The sequence below is a fragment of the Chiloscyllium plagiosum genome, chromosome 4, assembly GCF_004010195.1.
Source record: "Chiloscyllium plagiosum isolate BGI_BamShark_2017 chromosome 4, ASM401019v2, whole genome shotgun sequence".
In the NCBI taxonomy this organism is placed as follows: Eukaryota; Metazoa; Chordata; class Chondrichthyes; order Orectolobiformes; family Hemiscylliidae; genus Chiloscyllium; species Chiloscyllium plagiosum.
Genome location: NC_057713.1, coordinates 43760159 through 43787290, shown reverse-complemented (window position 1 = coordinate 43787290; position 27132 = coordinate 43760159). Strand labels below are relative to the sequence as shown.

At 38.0% G+C, this 27132-nt stretch overlaps 1 protein-coding gene across 4 annotated transcripts in view; it reads left to right on the top strand.

Annotated features, from left to right (window-relative positions):
- lrrc69 (leucine rich repeat containing 69) overlaps nt 1–22927 on the top strand; it is a 79721-nt gene extending 56794 nt beyond the window's left edge. For 3 of the 4 annotated variants that reach the window (XM_043688096.1, XM_043688095.1, XM_043688098.1), the window contains 2 exons: nt 19309–19482; nt 21111–22927. In XM_043688096.1, the coding sequence (XP_043544031.1) occupies nt 19309–19482; nt 21111–21221 (285 nt within the window). In that variant the 3' untranslated portion in view covers nt 21222–22927. Of the gene's footprint in view, nt 1–19308; nt 19483–20843; nt 21086–21110 lie in introns of those variants that run through there. The other variant, XM_043688099.1, reaches the window with a different exon arrangement.
- The last annotated feature ends 4205 nt before the right edge of the window (nt 22928–27132 follow it).

The window sequence follows — 27132 nt, the reverse complement described above, 5'->3', positions numbered from 1 at the left end:
TCTCCCACTCTGCTGAGGAATCCCCACCTCCATCCACCTATTGTACTCTTGGCTACTTTCTCCCCAGCCCCATCCCCCTCCCATTTATCTCCCCACCCCGGAGACTCCCTGCCTACATTCCTGATGAAGAATTTTTTGCCCGTAACGTCGATTTTCCTGCTCCTCAGATGCTGCATGACCTGCTGTGCTTTTCCAGTACCACTCTAATCTGAACTTAGAACCTCTTACATTTGTTTCTCCTATGAGGACAAAAAGAGAGAGAGAAATCAGAGACTGTAAGCTCTATGATTTATGTTGGTGTAAGTCATAGTGACTGAGGTTTGGATATCCTGCACTCAACAATTTACCAGCAATTCCTGATTTAACACCTTTAACATATGTTTAAACATAAGCCTTTTAATGTGATAATGATTAATAATGTGAAAGAAATAAATTTCTATTCAACAATAGTAAGAGGCTAATGATTAATATGCCTTTGATAGTATTTAGTTATTAAATGGTTAGTGCTATTTACAAACCTCACATGTCTATCATAACTCATTACCTTTTTAATCACTGAGATTATATTATGGAGAATTCTGTTGTGGTCCAACTTTCAATTAGTACAGCATTAATGTTGGAACGTTGAATATGTTGAAATTTAATTATCAATTTATAGTGCATCATATTTTAGTTATCATGTGAGACCAGCTGAACCAGACAGCAGTGGGCAGCGTAGTAGCTCAGTGGTTAGCATTGCTGCCTCATAGCACCAGGGAATCGAGTTCAAATCCAGCCTTAGGTGTCTCTCTCTGTATAAAGTTTGCATATTCTCCCCATGTGCATTGATTTCCTTCAGGTGCTCCAGTTTCCTCCCACAAGGTGTGGAAGGTTAAGTGTCCGTAGTGTCCAGGGATATGTAGGCTAGGTGGATTAGCCACGATAAATGTGGGGTTACGCTGATAAGCTGTGTCTGGGTGAAATGCACTTTGGAGTGTCAGTGTAGACTCAATGGGCCAAATGGCCTCTTTCCACACTCAAGGTATCCATTATTCGGACAATGGTATAAGATATTGGTGTCAGTTTACTGGAACTTGTGTAATGACAATATCTTTTTATTCTGTAATGAAGAAACCTTCTAGACTGAAAAGGGAAAGGGACAGTTTCAAAAACCAAGGATTGTGGAAAGCAAGTTACCTTACAATACTGTTTGTTTGAGAAGATTAGATTAGATTACAGTGTGGAAACAGGCGCTTCGGCCCAACAAACCACCGTGCCACCCACGAAGTGGGGGAGAAAGTTAGTTGCAGATGAGCTGGATCCAAGGATTGTATATGAATAGAGATTCTGCCCGGAATAGGTATCTGATTTGTCTGAGGAATGGTGACCAGTCGTAGATGACAAAGGTTTTTTGCTTGCCAACAACTTGTGTGATGGCTTCCAGGTAGCTGAACAGCTTGAGGGTTTGAATATTTGTTCAGAAACCATTGGACCTTTAGAAAGGAAGGAATTAATCTTCTCTCTATAGTAAAAAGCTCCTGAAGTCTGAAGAAAGCCAGTTTATGTTCCCACCTCAGTTGGTATAAGCAGTGGCTCTTAAGCAATAAGTTAGGAATGTCATAAGAGTGAACCACTCACCCAGTGCTTCCTGCTAACATGTGAAAGTACCTGGAGTAGGAAGATTTAGAAGCATCAGGTTCTAACAAGCCAGAAAGTTAATTTCAGTAGACAAAAAAAACCAAAGAACTGTAGATGCTGGAAATCAAAAACAAAGTCAGAAATGACTGTAAAAACTCAGCAGGTCTGGCAGCATCTGTGTAGAGAAACAGGGTTGGTGTTTTGGGTCAGTGACCCTTTTTCAGACAAGTTCTGAAATTCTGAATAGGTCATTGGATCCAAAGAGTTAGCTCTGTTTTCTGTTTTCTATTTTTTTTATCCATTTTTGATTTTGTTCATTTCAGTGAATCCTGTGGACAAGGACTATTGAATCTCCCTCTGCCATCGTGTGTGTGTGTGTGTGTGTGTTTATTTGTAATAAACAATAATCATACTTAAATACAGAAACTTGGTCCATACCTTATGTCAACTTGGACTAAAAGACACATGGATTAAGGGATTTTGCATACTTGTATAAAATCTTTAACTTTATGATGACACTGGGAATAGTGGAACGTGATTTCCACTGTGCTATCGCAGTGAGGTGGAATACCTAACATTCTGATTTTAAATATCTATTTTTAAGATGGTTGATAGGATTGAAGTTAATTTTCTTTAACTAGTGAATGCTTTTACAAAGTTCCTAGTTTTAACACGGCATATGCATATCCAATGTAATTTAATAGCAGAAGGAAAAACTTACTTGTTGCCTTTTGTTAGAAATTTATATTTAAGGACTATAAAGAACTGTAATATGGAACTAGGAGAAAGTCAGGACTGCAAACGTTGGAGATCAGAGTCAAAAGATGTGGTACTGGAGAAGCACAGCCGGTCAGGCAGCATCCAAGGAGCAGGAGAGTTGACGTTTCGAGCATAAGCGCTTCATCAGGAATGCCTGTGATATGGAACTGTTTTGGGAACTGAAAGTGTTTTGATGGGACAAGTGACTTCTAGAAGTGGTGATTACCCATACTTACTAAACAGTCAAAATTGGAGATGTGCTGTGGTTTGGCTACTGTTCATAAAAAGTCAATTTACTTTGTGCAAAGAAAGCAAAGTAAATCTTTTGATAGAGAGAAATGATGGATTTAAGGTCAACAATTGTCCTGAAGCTTGCCTAGCAACACCCTCAGAAGTAAAGTTGCTGCTTCAGCACACACTTTGTTGAAGGAACACATCTCCAAGAAGCTGTCAGTAAAAATAAAGATATCTCTTTCTCTAGAAAATAAGAAACACCACAGCAGACCAAGCTGCCTAGACCTCTTAGAGGCATAACTGTGGGAACTACAGAAAGTTCCAGATATCAGTATATTAATCTCTCTCATAAACTCTGAATGCTGACCTATTATTTCTAATCCCCTCTCGTTTAAACTGTGATCTGATGTAAATATGTCCCATATATTGCACGGCTGCTGTAATTTCAATGACGGGAAATTGATTGGGTCATGAGAAATGTCCCTTTTTGTTATCCTTTGAGTTCAGACCCCTGACCCTGATGAAGAACTTATGCCCAAAATATCGATTCTCCTGCTCCTCGGATGCTGCCTGACCTGCTGTGCTTTTCCAGCACCACACTCTCGACTCTGACCCTGTCATGACCATGGTTCAGAGCCTCAAATTATTGTGGACATTTTCAACTTGTAATTTCAAAATATGTTCTTGAAAGGAGGCTGAGCATTGTGTTGCACAGAATGTATGTATTTGTAAGTGTGATTTACCATGTCATCATTTTTCATTTCAAATGTGATGTAAATATAAACTGCATTTAACCAGCATTGCTGTTGTATGACTCCAAATGTTGATGCAGCTTAACTAAAGAATAATGTTGAGTGGTCAGTATTTCACATGATTTCATATCATCCCGATTACAGCTGGTCATTCAGTGGTAAATTTAACTTCACAACTATATGATTTTGGGTGGCTAGTGGATAGAACAGAATAGGTATACTACGTCATTGACTACGACTCAGAAGTTATAGATATGCCACTTAAATATTTTACAAAATCAAACTTTTATTGAGTATAATAATAGTCAAGTAGTTGCATCAATTATTGATTGAAAATGAAATTGCATTTTTTTAAATATTAGTGTTATAAGAAATGAAAATTTTTGAGATATGCAGAGTAATTGAGACTGGTGTGTGTTCGTATTCAAATATCTGCACAAGTTAGGTCCAATTAACACTTTTAAAAAGTGCCACAAAGTAGTGCAAGGAGACAGATTCCAAATCCATTCCAGCCAGAACCAGAATCAATCCCATGCTGTTGGGAACAATTTGATCCACTGCAGCTGCCCAACTAACTGAGCAAACTCCACCCCTCCAAGGAAGCCAAGTTGCTCTGGCAATATATACTTTCACATGTATGTTGTAGCCTGGAGCTATGGCTAGTAATGGTAGAATCTTTAATTTCTTTCCATTGCATGGCTGACCAAGAATTTCTCCCACTCCTACTGGCTGCCAATGTTGCCAGTTGATGCTCAGTCAATTTGGCTAAGTTCTAAAAGCAACTTCCTTGGCCATCAAGTGATGGAGTGGGACTTCAACTAGAGCCTCTGGCTCAGAAACAGGGTGCCACAAGACTTCTTTTGTTACCTGTTATGTAAAGCAATGTACCAAAGGATGTTAATAAATATTCAAGCATGTTGTGTCAGTTATGGACCAATTACTAATACTCGTTCTTGGGTCAGAGGTTTGTGGATTCAACCCTACTCCAGGACTTGAGCATAAAACTTGAGCCTTATTGTTAAGTACAGTACTGAATGAATATTTCACCTTTACAAGTGAGGTCATGTTTTATGCCCTCTCAGATATGCATAAAAGAATTGAATTGAAAGCTTATTAAAGAGAACAACATCGTCTTCTTATGACTTACTGCTGATTTTCTTCTACTACTATAAATCAAGTACAATATGCCCATGGTCACAGTCAAGGAAAGAGGATGATGGCAGATCCATAACTTAAACTGCAGTTCAGGTTGGAATAACTTACTTAAGGCTGCATACACCAGTCTTTATTTGAGAAAGCCATGGAAATGGACAGGCATTGTTAACCGGGATGCGAAAAGCAGGAAATCATTTGTTTTCTCTGTGAGAAAGCAGGAAATCATCATTTTACTCATAGAAGGTAAGAAACTTCCATTGAGGCCAAAGAAGGTGGTTAGAATTAGGGTTAGAGCTCAGGTTTATGCCATGGAATACAGGCTAGAGACAGGGTATTAGAGCGAAAGGAAGGACTGATTCTTCATTGGCTGCTTTTCTGATTAAGCCATCATGAAAGAAACTGCTCTCTCATCATCTTAAATGGCTCAAAACTGCATAAAAAGGGCTGAAAAGAACTAATGGATTAAGCAGAACATTTTTTAGTTCTAGGCTGTAAAGCTGAAGCAATGTGAAATTGTTTCTTGGCAAGGGTTTTACATTGTTTTGCAGTCGTCTCCCTGGGAACCTTTTTAGGACCTGGCATCTGAGTACAAAACCAGCTTTGTATTACCATGAACCAAAAGTCACCATTCACTGATACAAAAGCAGCAGTATAGTTGACAATAGCCTTAACTATTTTCAGATTTATATAATCATTGCCTTTCTTTAGTGAGTGCTTATTCTTTAATGACTAAGACCATCAACATTAAGATTTCTGAAATAATTCTGTTGAAACGTTTATAGATGAATTGTAAATGTGTACCACTGAATGTGTTAAATAAAATGGAATCTGAAAATGACTACAGAACTTATGTTCAGTTTCAGTGATTTATTCACCTTGGTGCAAATTATTGACAGGATTTCATTAGTTATAGAAAAGTAACAATTAATTTATCAGAGGCATGATTACATTCCTAGCACAAAGTAAGAAAAATGTCTGTCAGCAAATTAGAAATGGTCATTTGTTATAGTGAACCTCATCCTAATAGATTATGTCCAATTTATATTACAATGGACTTCTCCTTCGTCAGATCATTTTAAGTATAAAAAATAAGCACAAATAAAATTGAACAGAAGATTTTAAGAGATGAATTTTCTTCTATTACTCCACCTAAAATTGATTGGACCGCAAAGGAAAGGGAAGTAGTATGCTCTACTCTTGCTTTGCTGCATGCAAATACTGATGGGAGATGGCCCAAAATCCATCTGCTAACTTTTGCTTCTGCTGCTTCCGAGACCCAATGCTAGAACATTGGCACGTATGGTATTCATTTGATCTGTTGTGCTTATAATGTACTGAAGCATAGGAGCAAGAGGTCAACATTCAAACCACTGAACCTGACCGCCTTTCAATTAGGTCCTGGTTGATCTATATCTTAATTCCATTTTCCATGTATTAGTTCTGTAAGCTTTACTATCTTTACCAAATAAAAATCCACCTAATTATGATTAAAACTTTTTAATTGATTAAGTTGTAATAGCTTTAATAATTCTTCAACTGGCGTTCTAAATCCTAACCCTATTTCCTCACTTTCAATCCTATCCTTTTATATTTTCTCTTTACAAATGCTTATCCAAATTCTTATTAAGTTACAATTTTTTGCCTCAATAGTAAATTGTGATGAAACATTTTATGTTCTAATTTTATGCGAAAACAATGCCCCCTCTTTCCTGGTGATCATCCTGAGATAATGTTTATATTTCTAATTTTATCTCACTTGTATGCCCCGAGTTGCTAGTTCCTCAACTAATAAAAACAATGCTTCAATACTTACCTTCTCAAAACATTTGAGAATCTTAAGTGCATCTTTTAAATATCCTCTTAATCTGGCTTCTAATGGAGAAAAGCTCAATTTTTTGAGTCTTTCTTCAGAGCTTTAACATTTTTTTCTGATATTATTCCAGATAAATCTTCATCCTAACTTTCCATTGGCTGTAATATTTTTCCTGCTGTAGGGTATCAGAACTATATGCAATACTTCACCTCTGGCCCAATTAATATTTTTTATAATTTTTAAAAATTTTGTTTCATGGTCTTTACTCCTTGCACCTTTTGAAGATCTAAGAGTGTGGTGCTTTTCCAGCACCACACTCACAATGCTGATTTCCAGTATCTACAGTCCTCACTTTCTCCTAGCTACCTGATTCAGTAATGAAGAATTCCTATGCAAAATAAATTCAGGATTTTAAGAAATATCTAAAGAAGGTAATGGACTATGTGGTTTAGCAGGAATGGCATCCTCAGTGAAGGACCTACAAAAGAAAATTTGTGTAACATGACTTCATAGACTAAGTCAAGAACAGAGTCAAGGTCAACAATCAAGCCACAGAATTTTCTTAATCCAAAGAGATTATGTTCTGGAAGAATTGTGAAACTTCCAGATTGCCTGAATTTGTCAAGTCAGACTTGGGGAAGATAGGATAATAGTAAATGTAATTATATACAGAAATGGATAAAGGGCGAAGTTGTATAAAGTAACAGTTCTGAAAGGATAAATGTTGGAGACTTTACCCAATCAGAAGATGTCATGAAGACTTGGTGGAGAAAGGCAGAATATCTAAGGATCTTGTAGGATAAATAAACTACATAAACTACATCCACACATCTCCCAATAGTCTTAGTATAAATATCTAACTTTGTAATGTACCTTGTTCTTGATTGCGATTATGCAATAAACTACATCTTGGTTATGAGAGAGCCTAATTTCATTAAGTCTCATTTGTAGTTTTCTTCTATCAATGATAGACCCATTAAAGAAAGATGATAGTGGCAGCCATCTACCCCAACCAAAAACTGGTAGTGGTTGACATTGTAGCAGGTACAATTGTGGTCTGGCACAAATGGCCACTTCTATAGTTCACATATGTTTCAACTGCTGGGACAATGCCTCAACCTGCAACCCCCTGTGTGCTGGAGGGCCTTCTATTGACCTTCCAGCTTTGAGAGTTCAACTGCCATACTGATTTAGGTGGTGAGTGGACCCCTGGTCACCATTTGGCCAATCAAGGCAAAAGTGATGTCAGAAACCTGTTCCTGACAAATTGCAGCCCAAAATACAAAATTTTGCCCAATATTGAAATGGAATTTTGTTTCTTTGCTGGTCATATATGAGCTAGCTACTGCTTACTTACCAAAAATGCATTTTAGAATTATGTTTATTACAGGAGATCAAAGTCATTAAAATATTGCAGTAATTGATTTAATATTTTATTTATTCTTTTTGATGCCAATCTCACCTGGTTACGAGGGCCTGATGCCTGATCAGTTGTAAATTCAATTCCACATTCCCCACTTTCCACTGATAATCTTTTGCCCCTTTGCTTACCAAGAATTTATCTGCCCCGTGTGAAAAATATTTAACAAATCTGTTTCCACCAAACGTTTGGAAGAAAGTTCTACAGACTTATGACCTTATGAGAGAAAAAAAAGTCACATCTTTTTCTTAAATGAGCAATGTTTGACTTTTAGACAATGACCCCAGTTCTAGATTCTGTCACAAGAGGAAGCATTCTCTCCACATTTACCCTGTCAAGAGCTCTCTAGTTGCCTCTTACTCTTCTAAACTCCTGCAGATTTAAGCCCAGATTGTCCAACCTTTCTAAATAAGACAACCTGCCCATTCCAGGTATTGGTATAGTATGCCATCTTTGAACTGCTTCCAGTGTAGTTACATCCTTCTTTAAATAAGAAGGCCAACATAACACACACAGTATTTCAGATGTTGTCTTTTCAATGTCATGTATAACTGAATCATAAATCCAGGACCCTGTTCATCTCAGAGCTCTGCAATCTCTTACCATTTAAGTAGAAAGCACTTTTATTCATCCACCTAAAGTGGACAATTTCACAATTTCACATATTATGCTCCATTTTCCAAATTTTACTCACTCACTTAACCAACCTCTATCACTTTCTGGTCTCCTTCACAATTTACTTTTCAACCTATCTTTGTTTCTTCAGAAAAGTTAGTAGCCATACCTTTGTTCATTCATCCAAATCATTTATATGTATTGTTGAAAGGTGAGCCCAACACTAATCTTGGTGGCAGACCACTCATTACATCTTGTAAACCAGAAGAAAAATGCCTATTTTGCCTCTATCTCCTATTAGTTAGACAATTTAGTTTTATCCATGCCAATGTGCCCTCCCCCCACTCACACCATCTCAACCCATTGAGGGAGGCGATGGGCATAGTGGTAATGTCACTGGAGTATTAATCCAGAACCACAGACTAATGTTGTGGTTCAAATCCCACCATAGCAAATGGTGAGATATGAGTTTAATCAATCCTCCATTAAATGCCCGTCTAATGACAAAAATAAGACCACAGATGATTATCATAAAACTTATCGAGTTCACTAATTCCCCTGAAGGAATTCTGCCAGCCTTACTTGGCCAGACATATATGTGACTGAAGAGTCACAGCAATATGGTTGACTCTTAACTGCCCTCTGCGACAGTATAACCAGCCACACAGCCACAGTGAATCCTAAACAATGGAATAAAACTGAATGGATTGAATGGCAACAGCAAACACAGCCTTGTTGACCATTCAATGACCATGCTACCTGTTGGACAGTCCCACCAGTGTTGGTGATACAGTGGCGTACAGTTGCCCAGGAAGTGCACAACTCCAGATGCTGTGGATAAGTAAACATTTTATTGGCTATAACCTCTTGCTCCCCCTCAGCAATCCTCAATGTCAGACACCACTTTCAGGAAGCACTGAGTGAGGAATGTACTCCATGTGGGGCATGTCAGTGTCAAGAGTAGCTCACTAGTACGACTACTGATTGAGCAGGCTATGTTAGAAAGGACGTTCCTCATCTTCTGGGTCTGGGGCAGGTGGTGAAGGAACAACAAGTATTTAAGACAGAGACAGATAGCTTGTTGCTTAGTAAGAAGATAAAGCATTACAGGGAGAAAGTAGGAGGATAAGGTTAAGGCACATAAGGATCGTGATCGAATGGCAGAGCAAACTGGATGGGCTGAATGGCTTGAATCTGCTCATATATCCTGTTGGTCTTAAGGAAATGCCAAGTATGCTTTCCATATTAATCTGTCCATCAGATGTGTCTGTCCTTGACTTTATCAGTGAGAGTAAGGACCACAAAGTATTTGTGAAGAAGAAGCCCCAGCTTCATATTGAGGATGCCCTCCATCATGTTGTGTGATATTATCAGCTTGCTAAATCAGGCAGATTCTGATTTTCAGACAGATTTTGAATTCAAAACTGGATATCAATGAGGCACTATAGTCCACCAACACGGCATTATATTCAACCACAATCTGTAACCTCACAACTAGGTTATCTCTCACTCTACTAATATAATTAAACCAGGAGATTGATTTTAGTTTGGTGAGGAATGCAGGTGGACATGCCAAGAGCAGCACCAGACACTCCTAGAAATGAAAACCGAAATAACTGCAGATGCTGGAAATATGAAACAAAAACAGAAATTGCTTGAAAGCTCAGCAGGTCTGGTAGCATCTGTGAAGAAAAATCAGAGTTAATATTTCAGGTCCAGAAACCCTTCCTTCCTGTACACCTGGCAAAACTAAAATACAGAAATGCTTGCACGGCAAGCAGCAGAAGCATGCAAAATATAGTGCTAAGCAATATGATGAGAGCTGCATTACCACGCAAAATGTATGTACAGAAGTTGCATATTTGATGCTTCACAGCATTCAAATACATGTAATATCTTTGATTTTTCTAAGGCCTCATGTCTTTATAAAATGGTTACTCATCATGTCTCACTATTTTGTTTGTACATACAGATATCAGCATGAGTCAATACAGGTGTCTGTCTTATGGCTATCCTCCTTTGATGTTTGCCTAAACTGGATACAAATTGCAGCATTTTGAATGTAGGAACTTGTAATAAAGCCAAAGGCCTTACAGCTCTTCTATTATAGATTTGAATTCAGCCAACAAAAGCAGATCTTGAATAAATGAAACGTGGATTTGTACGTAGCCGAATAGCTGGCAATAATATTTGTGTTATCAGCTGTTTTAAATTGAGTGCACGTGTTTTGAGTAAATGCAGACATGCCATAATATTATTGCCCCACAGAGCGAAAGAACATTATATCAGCTGGTCTCATTTCTGACATCCTAAATGCAAAATTCCTTTACAACTGGTGAGCTGGCAAGAGTATATGTTAGGAATTGTGGGCAGCTGGCAGTGAAATTTGCTGCAACATCTGTTATTTTATTATTGCCTTTCACAGATGTACCATGAATTCAAAATGATTTTCCTGCCTAATGTATTGATTCACCCTTAGTGCTTCTGTTTCTTATTTTGTTCCACTTAAAGTTATTAATGAGCTGCCAAATTTTAAAATAAGTTGTGTGTGTTAGTCGACAGTTGCAATGTTGTCATTCTGCTTTAATTGTACCTTTTTTTTGTATTGCAGTTGTTAAATTAGATACTTTTCATCTGTTCAATTTGCTTTCAAATTTTCATCTTAAGTTGCCACTGAGAAAAAGGACAATGGTGCACAAATCTGTTCAACAGATACTTTCATTTAAAACCAAAATACTGGAAATTAGGAAACATCTGTGGCAGAAAATGAATTCCTGTTTCCAATTGGTGACCTTGCACCAGAACTGTATGTCAGTATCAATTCTTCAGAAAGATCATTGATCTAAAAGTGGTAATGTGATTTCCAGGATCTGCAGTATTTTGTTTTAGGCTTCAGTCATGTAGATAGATTGGAGAAATTGGCACTGTTATTTTTTGGAGAAGGGAGTGTTGAGAGGAGACCTGATAGACTCATTCAACATCAAGAGTGGTCTGGACAGAGTAAATAGGGAAAAACTGGTTCCACTCCCACTGGTGGAATGATTGAAAATGAGAGACCACAGGTTTAAGGTCCTTAGTGAAAGGAACAATTGCAACATGTGAATGTTTTCATGCAATGAGTGGATAGGATGTGGAATGAACTTCCTGAAAGAATGGTGGATGCAGGAGGGAATTAAATTATTATCTAAAAAGGAAGAATGTGTGGGGCCATGATGACATGGGTTGGAGTGGCACTTAGTTCCTTTGGAGGGACAGCACAGACACCATAAGCTGAATTTGTGCTGTAATTATTCTGCATATCTGACTACTTGGTTTGTTGGTTCTATAAAGCCTGTCACCATAGACCCAGGTTAAAAATCACACAACACCAGGTTACAATCCAACAGGTTTATTTGGAACCACTAGCTTTCAGAGCGCTGCTGTTTCATCAGATAGCTGTGGAACAGGATCATAAGACACAGAATTTATAGCCAAAGATTACAGTGTCATGCAACTGAAAGTTTGTTCAATATATCATTTCACTTGCATGACACTGTAATATTTTGCTATAAATTCTGTCTTATGATCCTGTTCCACAGCTACCTGCTGAATGACCAGTGCTCCAAATAAACCAGTTGGACTATAATCTGGTGTGGTGTGATTTTTAACTTTGTCCAGCCCAGTCCAATACCGGCTCTTCCACATCATGGCTACCATAGCCCCACACATTCTTCCTTTAGGTTGTCAAGAGCATATTTGAGTCATTGTCATTAAAATCTAATTTGCTAGCACAAAAATAGAGCCCATTATGTGAAGAAAGGCACAAGGCAGGTGGTTCATGTAAATTCAAGCCTCAAAATTCAAGAAATATTTCTTTCCAATATACGATTATCCGAAGGCGATGGGCAGGCAGTGTTTTGTTCGGATAATTGATTATTCCAATAATAAAAGGAAGCCATACTGAGCATAATTGCGTTAAAAAGCATGTTTACTGAGTTTTTATTTCATTCAATCGCTAAAATTTGTACAAACACTGGATATCGCTTAAAAATTCATGTTATTTCACAAATCAAAGCACTTTTTGTGTAAATAAAATTCGTTGAGGTGGAGGTCGGTTATTACTTTTCGAAGAAAATATCCAGCCGCTGTTGCTTGAGGTGCTGCTGTCTCTTTTTTTGCGAACAATAGCATTTGACGAAGATGCATCAACTTAACGGCATCGACTTTGTCTTATGCTTCATACCACTCTGTGAAAAGTTGCAAACTGTCAATAGCTTCGTTAATGGGCACTGCTGACGATATCAGTTTCTGATTTTCCTTACCATCCACTGCGTCCATACTTTCTCGTTGTTCTTCAGTAACTACATTGATAATCTGATCACTGCTGAGTGTCTCTGTGCCAATGTCATTGTCACAGTTAACCCAAGCATTGATCTCAACCCCTACGAAGACTCATAATCCCAGCTGTCTGCAGTTCTTGGTGATGTCAGTGGTTTGCCTTTGATCTGGATGGGTGTCCTCTTCACTGTCACGGCTACCAACACGCAAGCCATTGTACCAACACTCCGCAACTGTCGATGGCTTGATGGAGTCCCAAGATTCAGCAATCATAAACAATGTTTCCTTGACTGTGAATGCCTTCATAATTTCCTGCACTCCTTTGTCTGCATTGTCTTCTCCAAGGACGGCACATAACATGTTATGGTGATAATTGTTTTTATTATTGCGATGATTCTCTGATCGAGCGGCTGTAACTTTGAAGTGGTGTTTGGTGGTAAAAACAAACACTTGACAGCTTCGTCTGGTGATTCTAATTGGCTGCCTTTCACAGTGTATGAACTCGCATTGTCAACAGAAGGACATGTTGCTGGAACCCAGCGCTTGCTAAGTAATGGCAGGTACAAATTCTTCTTGAAACCAGGATGAAAAAATTGGATATGTTTTGTGATTTGTACTTCACGGGAAATGACTTCTTGTCACAGTTCTTGAAGCAACGTGAATTAGAATAACGCCTGATGCAGACAAGCAGTAATTTATAAGTGCCGGTGGCATTGACACAAGGGAAAATTGTAATGCAATCCTTCTGCACTTTATGTCCTGACACCAGTTTTTCTGCGCTGGATGCAAGTGTTTTGTCTGGCAGTGACGCCAAGACAACCTACTTTCATCAGCATTGTAAATTGCTCATGTTCGTAATTTCCTTCACGGATGATGGATTGTAGTTTCTGTCTGTAGGCTTCCACGGTGCTGTCAACCACTGACTTCTGCTGTCCAAGAATTCTGAGTTGCCTAATGCCATGACAATGTTTGAAACGCTGTAACCAGCTCAATGATACGCTGTGACCGCTTATGGAAACTGGCAGCTTTTTCTAGTATCATCGGGCCAGATACGGGAATCCCCTTTTCACGCTGCTGTGAAAACCACAAAAATACATTTTGATCGAGTTGGTCATTTTTCGCTGGCTTCATGGATTTTCTTTTTAAAGCATTAGAACTGTCGCTTTGGCTGATAAATTTCTCAATCGCCAGTCTTGCTTTCCTGATGTCCTGATGCTGTACTCCTGTGCAATCTTTGATGCCTTTTCACCACAATCCAGACGGTGTAAAATCTCGCATTTCTCTTCAATTGTCACTGCTGTCTGCTTTATCTTCACAGACATGGTCAGTGCAACAAACTCAATCACTTATAACAGATATGCACTCAGAGCAAAGTCGTAGAGGGAATGAAGACAGCACTGATTTTGTCATGCATTTGAATCCTTCAGCATGTCAGTCATTTTAATGTGTTAAAATTATGCTACAATTGACCGACTGAGATTGTTGCACCAGTGTCATTAACACCTCTTTGATGTGCAGGTCATCCGAATTCACTACTCATTTAAACAAAAGATGCAATTGTTGTACCATTGTCGGTAATACCTCTTTGCTGTAACAGTTTTATGGGACCTTCAGATCTTATTCAGATAATCCAATTTTCGGATAATTGATGTTCAGGTAATTGAGGTTCCTCTGTATAATGTTATGATTATCTCAGGGCGAGATTCCCCAATTCATTACAGCTCTAGATAGGACATCACAAACTATTAAGCTCTTGGGTGAATAGGGATGAACTGGCACTGCTTCTTGGTCATTAACCCCCTTGGTTGTTGGAACAAGGTTAATTTAAAACTGGATCCCTTCCCTTGTGTATGCCTTTCTCTCAGACCAAATGAAACTTAAAAATGAGCTAATGTAGATAGTCTTGCTTGAATGAATAAAACAAGTGAGTTACACTAATTAATTACCATATACAAGAATAACTATTAATGTAACACACATACATGGAGATTAAAAATAAGAGGTGGATCAAAATGGTAAAAGTAAATAGAAGTTTACACGGAACTCTGTCTGAGTTGTTTGTGAAGAGCTGATAATTGAATGCTGTGGCCATTGCAGTGGAGGCCACCAATAGCTTTGACATCTGTAGTTAAACAGTCAGTTTCATTACCTTTATTTTGCAGTTTGGTGAGATTCTGTAGTTCTTATTCTCTTAATATGTAATTGAATATCAGCATTCAGGCTGAGCGTCCTCTTGTTGCTTTGTTTCTTTTTTTCTGATTTGCAGCACTTAAAGTGAGAGAGGTCTTCGATTCCTGCAACATGCAGTGAATAGGAGATAGTTCTTTAAATTTGGCCTTCATAGCTCACTAACACTCAAATCCAAATGGTACCCAGGAGAACATTTAATCGTAACAGCACACTCCAGTCAAGTTTAAACTGACTTTTTAACCCCTATCCTTATGTATTCTTTAGAGAGAAACCAGAAACTATGTCTGAAATTTAAGTCAAAATCCACAAAGGGTGGTTTTGCTGCTGAGTAGGGGATTGTTAGACCTTAGGTCTCTCAAGTCACTCACTTCTAATTGAAGTTTTCTTGACACATTGAGTGAGGCAAAGAGAAAATAGCAGGATTTATCAAAAACGGCATTGTTTTGGTAAGAGTGATCTTGTGTGACCAACTTGATTGAATTTCTCGAAGAGGTGACTAGGTGTGTAAATGAGGGCAATATATTTGACATAGAGAGGAGAGAGATTTAAAAAAGACATGAGAGGCAAATGTTTTACACAGAGAGTGGCTCACATGTGGAATGAACTTCCTGAGGAAGTGGTGGATGTGGGTACAATTACAACTTCTAAAAGACTTTTGCATTAGTAAGGAAAGGTTTGGAAGAATATGGGCCAGGAGGAGGCAAGTGGGACTAGTTTACTTTGAGATTATGTTCAGCGTGGACTGGTTGGACCAAAGGGTCTGTTTCCATGCTGTATAACTATATGATTATGACTTCAACAAGGCTTTTGATAAAGTCCCACTTGGGAAACTGATAGTGAGTCCATGACATCCAAGGAAATTTGGCTAATTGAATCTAGAATTGGCTGAGTGGTTAGCCACTGAATTTACACCTACAGTAATTTTGTGTCTAATACACTCCTCTTTTCAAAAGACACATTTTGGAACTAAGGGCAAAGCTCACTGCAGTTTTTGGGGTTCCAACCCAGCATTGTAACAATATTCTATACATTTTATTCTAGACACAAAACCACACAGCTTGTCATGTCGGTCGGCAGTCATCAGTCAAGAGGGTGGACATCTTGCTATGTGCTACATTTCTGCCTTAATCCCACAATGTCACCATGTCCCAGAAGCTAATGTGTAGTAAACATGCATATGGAGCAAGCAGACAGTCATATCTCAAAGTCTAAGGGAAGAGAATCTCAGTGAAGTCCATGGAGACATCTATCACTCAGAGGGTCCCAACATAACAAATCACGGGAAAGTCTCCACAATCAGTCCGGCTACTTGGTCACTGCCAAATGGTCACTCCGGGCAGTCAGTATCCTGTTCTCCTAAGGGTGGAAGTGCTGAATGCTGGGCATCCTATTACTCATCTTGGCTCTTTCTACCCTATTGTAGATTGTTTTTTTCTGGACTGAGAGGAAAAGAAGGAGGCAGTGAGATGAAAGTAATGCAGTTTTTGTTTATTCAGTGTGGGATGCTGGCTGGCCAGCATTTATTGCTTGTCCCTATTTACCATTGAGATGGTGGTGAGGAGCTGCATTCTTCAATTGCTGAACTCCATGTACTGTAGTTTGACCCACAATGTCCTTAGGAAGGGAATTCCAGGAATTTTACCCATTGACAGTGAAGGAATGCTGTCGCAGCTGGTGGTGTTCCCATGTTTCTTCTGCCTTTGTCTATTTTGGTGGAAGTGATTGTGGGTTTGAAAGATGATGGCGAAGGATCTTTGGTGAATTTCTGCAGTGCATCTTGTAGTCACTATACGCTGCTGCTACTGAATGTTAGTGGTGGAGGGAAAGGATGCTTATGAGTGTGGTGCCAGTCAAGTAGACTGCTTTGGCCTGAGTAGTGTCAACCTTCTTGAGTGATGTTGAAGCTGCATCATCAAAGCAAATGGGGAGTATTCCAGAGACTTCTGCCCAGTTTGGGTTCACTAGGGCCACTCACCTCCTGATCGCATTATAGCCTTGATTCATACAAAAGAGTGTCAGCCTTCAAATCATGGCCCCCTACACTCCTGACTTGTGCCTTGTAGATGGTAGATGGCTTTGGGAAGTCAGGTGAGCTACTTGCTGCATAATTCCTATTCTCTGACCTGCTGTTGTAGACACTTTTTTTTTATGGTGGGTCTAGTTGAGTTTCTGACCAATGGTTACCCCCAAGATGTTGATAGTAAGGGACTCATTGATGGTATCCCATTAAATATCAAGAGATGGTTGTTAGATCATCTCTTATTGGAGATGGTTGTTACTTGGCATTTGTGCGTCCCAAATGTTACTTCCACTTCTCAGCCCAAGTCTGGATATTGTCTAGATCTTGTTGCATTTGAACATGGACTGCTTCAGTATTTCAGGAGTTGAGTATGGTGTTGAACATTGTGCAATCATCTGTGAACATTCCCATTTCTAACCTTAGGATGGAGGTAAGGTACTTGATAAAGCTTTGATGAAGCTTCCTCTGGCAGCTCATTCCATACATGCACTACCCTCTGTGTGAAAACATTGGGCTGTAATGAGGTCAGGAGCTAAGTGGCCCTGGTGCAACCCACACTGGGCATCACTGACCAGGTTATTGCTGAGCAGGTGCTGTTGGATAGCACTATTGATGACACCTTCCATCACTTTATTGATGACCGAGAGTAGACTGATAGAGTCGTAATTGGCTGGGTTGGAGTTGTCTTGCTTTTTATGTACAGGACATACCTGGGCAATTTTCTACATTGTCTGGTAGATGCCAATGGCATGGTAGGAAGTAAATGAGGACAGTTTGCAAAAATAATGTGACACAAGTCACTCGATCTTATCAATAGAGAAACATTCAATGAAACTTGGTGAAAATGACACAACTATAATATTGTAAGTTTCAGTCCAAGGCTTTGAAGGTGAACAAAAAAAAAAGGATAAATTTGTCCAGTCTACCAGCATCTGTAAAACAAACAATAGAATTATCATTTCAAGTCCAATATGCCTAATCTTGCAAAAGAATCATACTGGACTTAAAAAGCTAACTCTGTTAACATGAAGATATGTTTTTATTTGCATTCTGATTGTTTGATCAAGAATTTGTGAAATTTAGATTCAAACAAATTTGTGGTCTGCACTGACACACAGGGCTCACTTCCCTGCTCACCTTGACAACTAGACTCATTTGTATTTATTCATTCACATGATATGAGCATGGCTGGCTCATCTAATATTTGTTTCCCATCCCTAATTGACCTTTACTATTTATATAACTAATTGGCGATAGAAGATCTGATCTGTTGGCTGTGAGATCTTTTACCTCCGTCTTTCACACGCTACTTATTCTGTTTGACCTACAGATAGTCTTGTGATCTAACTTACATCTCATTTTTAAGTCTCCACAATAATTGGCAGCAATCAATCCTAATGATACTATTGGGTACATCTGCTGCAGATTTTGGGAGAACAAGGTCAAGCATGATTTTCCACCTGCTCAAATCAGGTTTAGTATCTATGTCCTTTCGGATTAGATTAGCTCTGTATGGTGGTGCTATCAAGCTACTCTTGGTGATGGACACTGGAGCCCCTCACCCAGACCATATTTTGTGCCCTTGCCATTGTGGCAGCCTGACTGAGGTGCAAGTATACTGCCACCAGTGTTGACTACTGTACCTCTGTAAAGTGGGGTTTTTTTGAGTTAATGTAGTCAGCGCCTCATCTCCAGAAAGTCAAGACACTACTGAAATGTAACTCAAGTGGATAACTGTTTTATTATTTTTCAAAATATTTTTGGCTGTTTGTTAAAAAGAATTGAGCTCATGGATAAAATGGTATTTGACTAGCAAGATGTTTGACTGTTTCAAAGAATATATATGAAGAAAGTTGGCAAACATAATTGATGTCTAGGTTAGAGTGGTGCTGGAAAAGCACAGCAGGTCAGGCAGCATTTGAGGAGCAGGAAAATCAATGTTTCAGGCAAAAGCCCTTCCTGATGAAGCACCACTCTAATCTAGACTCTGGTTTCCAGTATCTGCAGTACTCACTTTTACCTAGTTAAACATAATTGATGGGTTACCTGATAGGCATCATATAAAGCCTGGTCCTTTCACTCCAACATCAACACTAAGAATTCAGACTAAAAATCATTAGGTAACAATTGAGAATATATACTCTGGTTGATTTTACTCCCGTACCTAACCTAGAGGAAATGCTTCATACTGTCTCATCTATCCAATCTATTTTACCTCATTTGCTACTTGATGAAATCACCAGAGAGCTTTATTCTTAATGTTAAATTTCCATTTCTCACAGTTATGAGCTTAAACCATGAATTAAAACTAGCACTTACGGAATTTGACTTGGGTTCTGATGTTGGTCTTTATAGCAAAGTATCAGTATGTCATTCCTAGTTGCTTATCTAACTGTATTCTCTTTTGAAATTGAAGGAAATTACAGCACGCTATATCTTGAATGGACTGAGTGGTAATTCACTCTCTGAAGCTCTTGAACATTATCCAGAAGCAAGAAAAATATTGGCTCATGCAAGTTTGTGCGCTGTATGTAAACGTAGCTTTCTGAACACCTGGCTTGAATGTGTGAGCTTTGTTGATCTAGCAAAGGTAAATATTTTGTTGAAATTAATACATAATGTATATGTATATAGAATTAAATGAACAGTATTTGGATGAATGCAAGGATTAAAAAACTACAATTAAGATAAAGTTGTTATAGTCCTACCAGACAATAGGGCTCTTCTCTCATTAGAGAAAGACAACTGGTGATGGTTTTAACCAGAAAGTCACCACACATTAGGAAAGGGGAGAGGTCCTTCATGGTAACCTCAGCTACCATGGGAAGCTGAACCTAAGTTGTTGCATTACTCTGCATCACAAATCAGCCATTCAGCCAACTGAATACAGAGTAGAAGCTTACAAAAATTCCAAGAGACATTAACTATGCATTCAATATGGCAGATCTTATGTTTGTATGTGATACGTCCTGGAAGTGCACCACTTTCTGTACTGCAAATACTTCTCTGAATAAGCATTCAGGGGTCATCTATGAAATAGATATTAGATCTTTAAACGTGAAAATAGGGGATTTGGTGAAACCTCAACTAAACATTTATTATTCACTGACTGCAGCATGTGTCAGTATTCTTAGATGTGTGGTAGTAAATTCAGTATTTTTAAGTTACTGCTCGAGGTTCCCCTCTAAAGATAAGTGGTTTTTTTTGCTTATATTATTGAGGAGTTGGAATGAGTAGTAATACTTCTTCAAGCTTTGAATTAACTTGGAGCCAATACCATTCATTGCTTACATCTCTTCTGATTGTCTTCTGTCCATCCCAAATTCTGGCTGCCACGTAGCTAACACTCAAACCAGCCAATCTTTGCACTTTTTGGGACTAACAAACTTCCTGTGAGTCTTGACTTCCTCCATAAATTTCCATTTACACTTTTCTTTTGATAAAATGGCCTCCTACCTTAACATGAATTTCATATCAAAGGCAGCACAGACTCTGAATGAAGATAAATTTGGTGCCGAGTTGATGTTGAGTCCACCTTGGAGTACTGGCCTCAGTCATGAAGTTGATAGATTTAAATCTCTCAGATTTAATATTAATATAATAAGCTATTAACATAATTTCTTGCCCTATTAATAAGCGCTGATAAGCTATTTAAACAGTGTTTCTGATTTGGGATCATTTGCTGGGAATTTCAAGGAAATACATACAGAATAGTAACATGAGCATTCATTATTTGCCAGTATTACTTCAGGTATTAAACTATTATCTTTCGGTAATATGCCACTCATTTGACATACTTTACATGGTTTAGCACCGTAGGTAACCAACAGCTACATTTGGAACTTAGGACTGAATGATTGGTCTGGAGAAATTCAGAGTCAATGTGTTTCTCGGCCATTAGTCAATTTACATCTTTTTTAGATTTTTACATAATGACAACATTGTTTGTAGATATATGCCTGGATGTGAGAAATGGAAACCGAATGAGAATGTAGCAAAACGTGCAAATTTTAACAACTCTATTCATCATTGCCAACATAATGTGAGTCTTTCTCACTACATAATGTTTGACTACTTCATAACAAGTGTTTTAATAATTCAAGGGAAAATTTCCTGTAATATATACTTTGGATTTAATATAAGAAGTTTCTTTTCTCTGGAGATTTATTGTTTTGTGATTTATTGTTTTGTGATTTATATTCCATTTTTATCTTTCAGAAAATTAGCATAACTAGTCCTGTTCACGTTGTTCCCATCCGAGCGTTGCTTTGTTCGTACAAATGTTTTAATGAATCAGGTCATCAGTTCTATGGGATAGCAATTCCGTAAATCAGGTCATCAGTTTTTATGGGATAGCAATTCCATGAGTAGTATAACAAAACAACATGAAGAAATGAAGACCAACTTCATGAACTGCAGATAACATATGTTTTGGGTTGTGTTTTGAGGAACTCACAATGATAAAGAATAGACTATTTGCAGATTTACAGATAACATATTTCCAAAACAGGTGGTTCTGCTATTACGCGGTAGTTGCATTCTTGTGCAACCCTATGCTATACAAAAATTGCACAATACAAATACACTTAAAGTCTTGGTGATGTAATCACCTTATAGCCAACTCACGCTTTAAAAGTTCGCGTTTTAATACAAGCATTTCGCATTCATCTAATCGCATTACAGCCAATTTGCGTTAATGAAAAATGCGTCATAGCAGAACTAGCTATATTCTCAATCCATTGAGTACAACATTCATTTTATATGATTCTTGTTTCAAAAATGCCATTTTTGTTCAGTTTTAATGTTAACTCATTAGTGATTCACTTTTTGGGAGAATGAAAATGTGCAAGTTCCTGCTTCGAGTATCTGTCATGTTTTACCTACAATAGAATTTTTCTTTTGTGTCTGCCTCTTGATGAATAGGAAGTAGAGCACAGAATTCAAGATGCACATGCTAAGATGTGTTACATTTATTCCATTTTAATCGTGATTTGTGTCATGTTGGACTTGTCTACAGACACCGATGAGGTGATTTGTAGTGCTTTTTGTGGTGTTATAACCTCAAAAACAAATCAAAGAACATTCTGTTTACAGATATCTTTGCAGTTATCCTTATATTTTTACTAAAAATTGTTTTCTAGATAAATTGGCTAGAGCTACCTAGAATATATTTGTTCTCGTCTAAAGTGCTTACTACAACGAAGGCCAGCCTTCTTTGTACTCCAGTGTTGCACTCCAAGAATACATGGGCAGTTTTGATGAAAAGAAAGTAATATATTCCTCCTTCAGAAAAAAACTTTAATCTGACCATCTATTCTTCCTTCCCTCCTTTGATTTCCAACTTACTAACTCCTCAGGAAATGGAAGACTGAGTTGGAGCATCAGACTCTGGTGTTTCTCACATTTTTCAGCTACATCAGAGACAAGAGAAATTGTGGAATGATATTAAAGTTGCCCAAGAGAACTCTAGCTGTGGCATACCACCTTTTGTAAGAGTTCAATTTTATGTGAATCTAAAAAAAGGAGAAAATCAATACATATCTTGCAGATATCTTTCTGGGAAATCACAAGATTAGTGGGTAAGGAAAATGGCATTTTTGATTAAGCCATATCGAAATGGGCTGGATGTGATGCATTAATTAGACTACCTGAGTACCTTCTTCATGTTTGTATTTTATCAGATAAAAGAATGATCACAAACTAGACAAGCTATAGAATGGTTTAGCTCAAAAGAAACCATGCCTGTGCTAGTACTTTGAAAGATCCATTCAACAATATAACAACAGAAAATGCTGGAAATACTCAGCAGGTTAGGCAGCTTCTGTGGAGAGAAAAGAAGTTAATGCTTTGTGTCAATGATGACCTTTCATCAGAACTGGACTCAAGGATTCATATTAACCTGAGGCACGAACTCCATTTCTAGCCTTTTTGGTACTCCTTTCCTCAACCTGCAATATTCTCGTTTTGTGTTAGTCCCAGTCTGCACTTTCTCTAGTCCTGCATATTTTCTCCCTCCAAAAATTTTACAATTCAACTTTGCAAGGTAATGGGTCTAGATTAGAGTGGTACTGGAAAAGCACAGCAGGTCAGGCAGCATCTGAGGATCAGGAAAATCGACATTTCGGGCAAAAGCCCTTCATCAGGAATAGAGCTCTATTCCTGATGAAGGGCTTTTGCCCAAAACATCGATTTTCCTGCTGCTCGGATGCTGCCCGACCTGCTGTGCTTTTCCAGTACCACTCTAATCTAGGCTCTGGTTTCCAGCATCTGCAGTCCCTGTTTTTACCCTTTGCAAGGTAATGTCAAATCTACTTCTACCACACTTTCAAGCAGTGATTTCCAGAATTTGGCAATTCATTGTGTAAAACTAGACAAAAAGATGCTACTTTAAATATATGTGTTGTGATTACGGAGCCTTCTGTCACTGCAAACAGTTTCTTCTTTATTTTGTCAACCCCTTTCAAAACATTGAACACCTTTATTAATTCTGTCATCAACCTCACAGTTCTCAGGAGGTTGCACCAGATTCTCTTGTTTCACCTACAACTGCCACCTTTCTCACCCCATTTTATTCAGTATCCTTCTGATTTTTAAAAAAATATTATTTTCTTTCCTAAATTGTGTTGGTCAAAAATGTATACAATACTCCAATTAAGGCCTAATCAGTGATTTATTTAGTACATGATTTCCTTGTTCATGCCTCTGTTTCCAAAACAATAGAACCGAACAGAGTTAATAGAGAGAAACTATTTTTGTTGGTACAAGTATCAAGAACCACAGGATATTGTTTTGATATGGTTATCAAAGTAAACTGAGGAAAAGCTGTTTCATATAGCAAATGGCTAGGATCTGGAATGCACTGTCTGAAACTATGGTGGAGGCAGATTCAATCCTAGCTTTGAAAAAGGAATTGGAAGAGAGAATATTCACAGGGCTGCAGGTAGTGGTACTCATGGAGTTGCCTAATTGCCATCTCCTGTGTTGTAATAGTTTTTAAGTACTATTTACCTAGGATTCAAAGCACTTTTTTTAAAAAAAGAATTTGGCCTGCCACCTTCAAAGATTTGTGCATATCCACTCCCAGAATATGTTGTCATCTTACCATCTGCAAGTTTTGAATATTGGCAATTGTGCCTTGTATACCCAACTCCAGATCATTAACATATATTTTATACAGCAGTGGTACTGATGCTGAGCAAACTACTGTGTAATTTTCTCCAGTCTGAAAAACAAATATTCAGCATCATTTTTTACTTTCTGTCCCTTATGCAATTTTGTATCCATGTTACTGTTGCCCCTTTAATCTCAATGGGTTTCAAATGCACGAACAAGTTTTCATGTAATATTTCTACATGTCTCAGTGTGTTCTTTATAACCGGGTATGCTTTCAGAGAATGTTTGTGCTTTTAAGCAATGTTCATTGTGGCCTTGACATTAATGTGTAGTATATAGTCAAAATAAAAACATTAATTCAGGCTTATTTAATTAACTATCTTGCACTTGGTGTACTGTCTGCAGTCTGGCTTTCATTCTATAAAAGGGATGTAGGGACACTAGAGAGAATGCAAATAAAGATTTATGAGAATAGAATCGACTGTAAAGTTTTAAGGAATCGATTAACAGGAGAGGTCTGTTTTCATTTGGAAATAAAAAGCTGAGGGGTAACTTAGGATACGTCTTCAGAATTATAAAATGTTTTGATAGAGTACCTAGAGAAACAATTTCCACCTGAGGGAAACAGGAAAACTAGAGGCTATCAATATGAAATAGTATTATACTGTTATATAATTCATAAAGAGCAAGAAACTAATTGTTATACAAATTGTTATAATCTTGGTAAAGATTGGTAACTTTTTTTAAAAATAGGCAATCTGAAATCCCAGTTAGTTACTGAAATGATGAAGCCACAAGATTCCATAGTTTAAAACAAAGATCTTTTATAGTGCAAGAGTCAAACAAAATAAGCATTAAATACTATCATGGGTAACCACCCGTATCTTAAAACCCAGAGTTCATGTGAGTTAAACACATATTAACAGGCAAATTGTGGTCAATTATAAATTATAAATTTTACATTAAGTAGCAGATGCAATTAAGATAGATCTTACTAAGATCAGACCCGGCAATCTGCTCAGCATATATGTTAGCAATCTCAGCCAAAGTCTTTCAAAATTCTCTCTTACTCACAAATAATTCAGTACTTCTTCTTCCAATCCCGAGGCAAGAGCAATGCACAACAACTCAAGTTCCACAGGCAGGGTTTTCACCAGAAATACATATCTCTGCAGAATGTACTTAATATTGCTTGTGATGGTCTGGATGGTATAGTCACCAACTTTATCTTCAGTTAACAAGAACAGCAGCAGAATCTGAATGTTTTCCTGTTCTCAGCCACTTGTTCACACCTTTTGCTTCTTCAGCCTGCCTGCATTGAACCACTTGGATCGCCATCTAAACTCTATTATAGAAGCTCTCCTGCTACATGGTTTCCACCATTTCCAAACTTTGAAGCTGGAGGCTTAGTTTCTTTTCTCTGTTCTATATTTCAGTTTGCCTTTGAAACTACAGATTTCATCACTGAATATACATTTGTGATGTCATGTTTACTACTGCACTGCAGTCAGGAGTTGAGCAACAGTTTATCAGTTCACCAGCCACATAAAGAGCTAAAAGACAGGTAATGATGAAGTTCCACCATTTTGAAGTAAAACTCTGATTAATTTGAACTTCAGAGAACCAGAAGATGGTAATGGTGATGTTGGATGTTTGTGAATAAAAGCAAGAATTCAGATGGATTTAGTAATAATAACATGATTATACAAATGATTAACCCATATTAGTGCCAGAGAGGAAAAAAAACATAATGGACTGTATGAAATCAACATTTGTCTTTGCAGTAATGAACACACAAATCCAGGTCATGAAGAATTGGGAAGCTGACGATATTAAAGAGGCATTTGAGAAATTTTTAAAAGTCATCATAGAGTCATAGAACCATGGAGATTTACAGCACGGAAACAGACCCTTCAGTCCAACTCGTCCATGCCGACCAGATGTCCTAAATTAACCTAATCCCATTTGCCAGTGAAGAAGAAAGTGTCAACTGCATCTTTATGTGGGCAGGATAGAAAGAGTTAAATTTCTTTTAATAGTTGTGAACTGAGTGAAGATTACAGTGAGAACTGAGACAAAATGTTTAAAAAATTCAGCATGCATCACCAGCCAAAGTCAAATCAATGGATCCTACAATATAAATTTCAGAGCCGAAGGCAGGAGCCACATTGAAATATGTAGCATGAAAATGTTAATTTTTGGAAACAGACGAAAGGCTGATTGATCAGCTCATTTGGGGTTCTACACATTCTGAAGTATAAAAAAATTTGATTGGAAAGGACAAGTTCACAATATAGCAGGCTGTAGACACTGCCAGAACACATGAAGCTATGAGTAGACAGCTGAAAAGTCTGGCTGCCTCAGTGGGTATCCAACTAAGGCAAAATAAAGGTAGCAGGATTGATGAAGAACAACAAACAAATGCACAACAAACAGAGAAAAAGTCCACAGTCAGATAGAAATATCCTTTTAATGAATCAAACTTCAGAGCTTGTGGATGAAGGATGTACCCAACAATGAATGAGGATAATAAATGAGTTATCAGGCATAGAGATGAGAAGGGAAAGAAAGCAAAATATCCATATCCTGGAACATGTCGATCAATTTGAGAACACATAGACATAAAAAACTTAAACCTACATGAAATGGCAGTACCCAAAACAAATAAATTGACTCACTGAATCGGATCAAGAAGAGGGCGAGAAATGAGCCCACACTCATAAATCTGAACTGAAGATTGTTACTGAATCATAGAGTAACATCAGCCTGCTCACACAAACCAGAAGCTCTTTCCTGAAAATTGAAATCAAAATGTTTACTAAAGGAAAGGTGTTCTGCAACTACACAATGTTTTACTAATGGGGAAACTGAGATTTGACAGCTAAGAACAACACACTCAAAGATAGGAAACAGAGGGTGATGGTGGAGTGTTGCTTTACAGACTGGAGGCTTGTGACCAGCAGTTTGCCACAAGAATTAGTGCTGGGTTCACTGCTTTTTGTCATTCTCATAAGTGATTTGAATGTGAGCGTAGGAGGTATAGTTAGTAAGTTTGCAGATGACACCAAAATGGATGGTGAAGTGGACAGTGAAGAAAGTTACCTCAGAGTACAACAGGACCTTGATC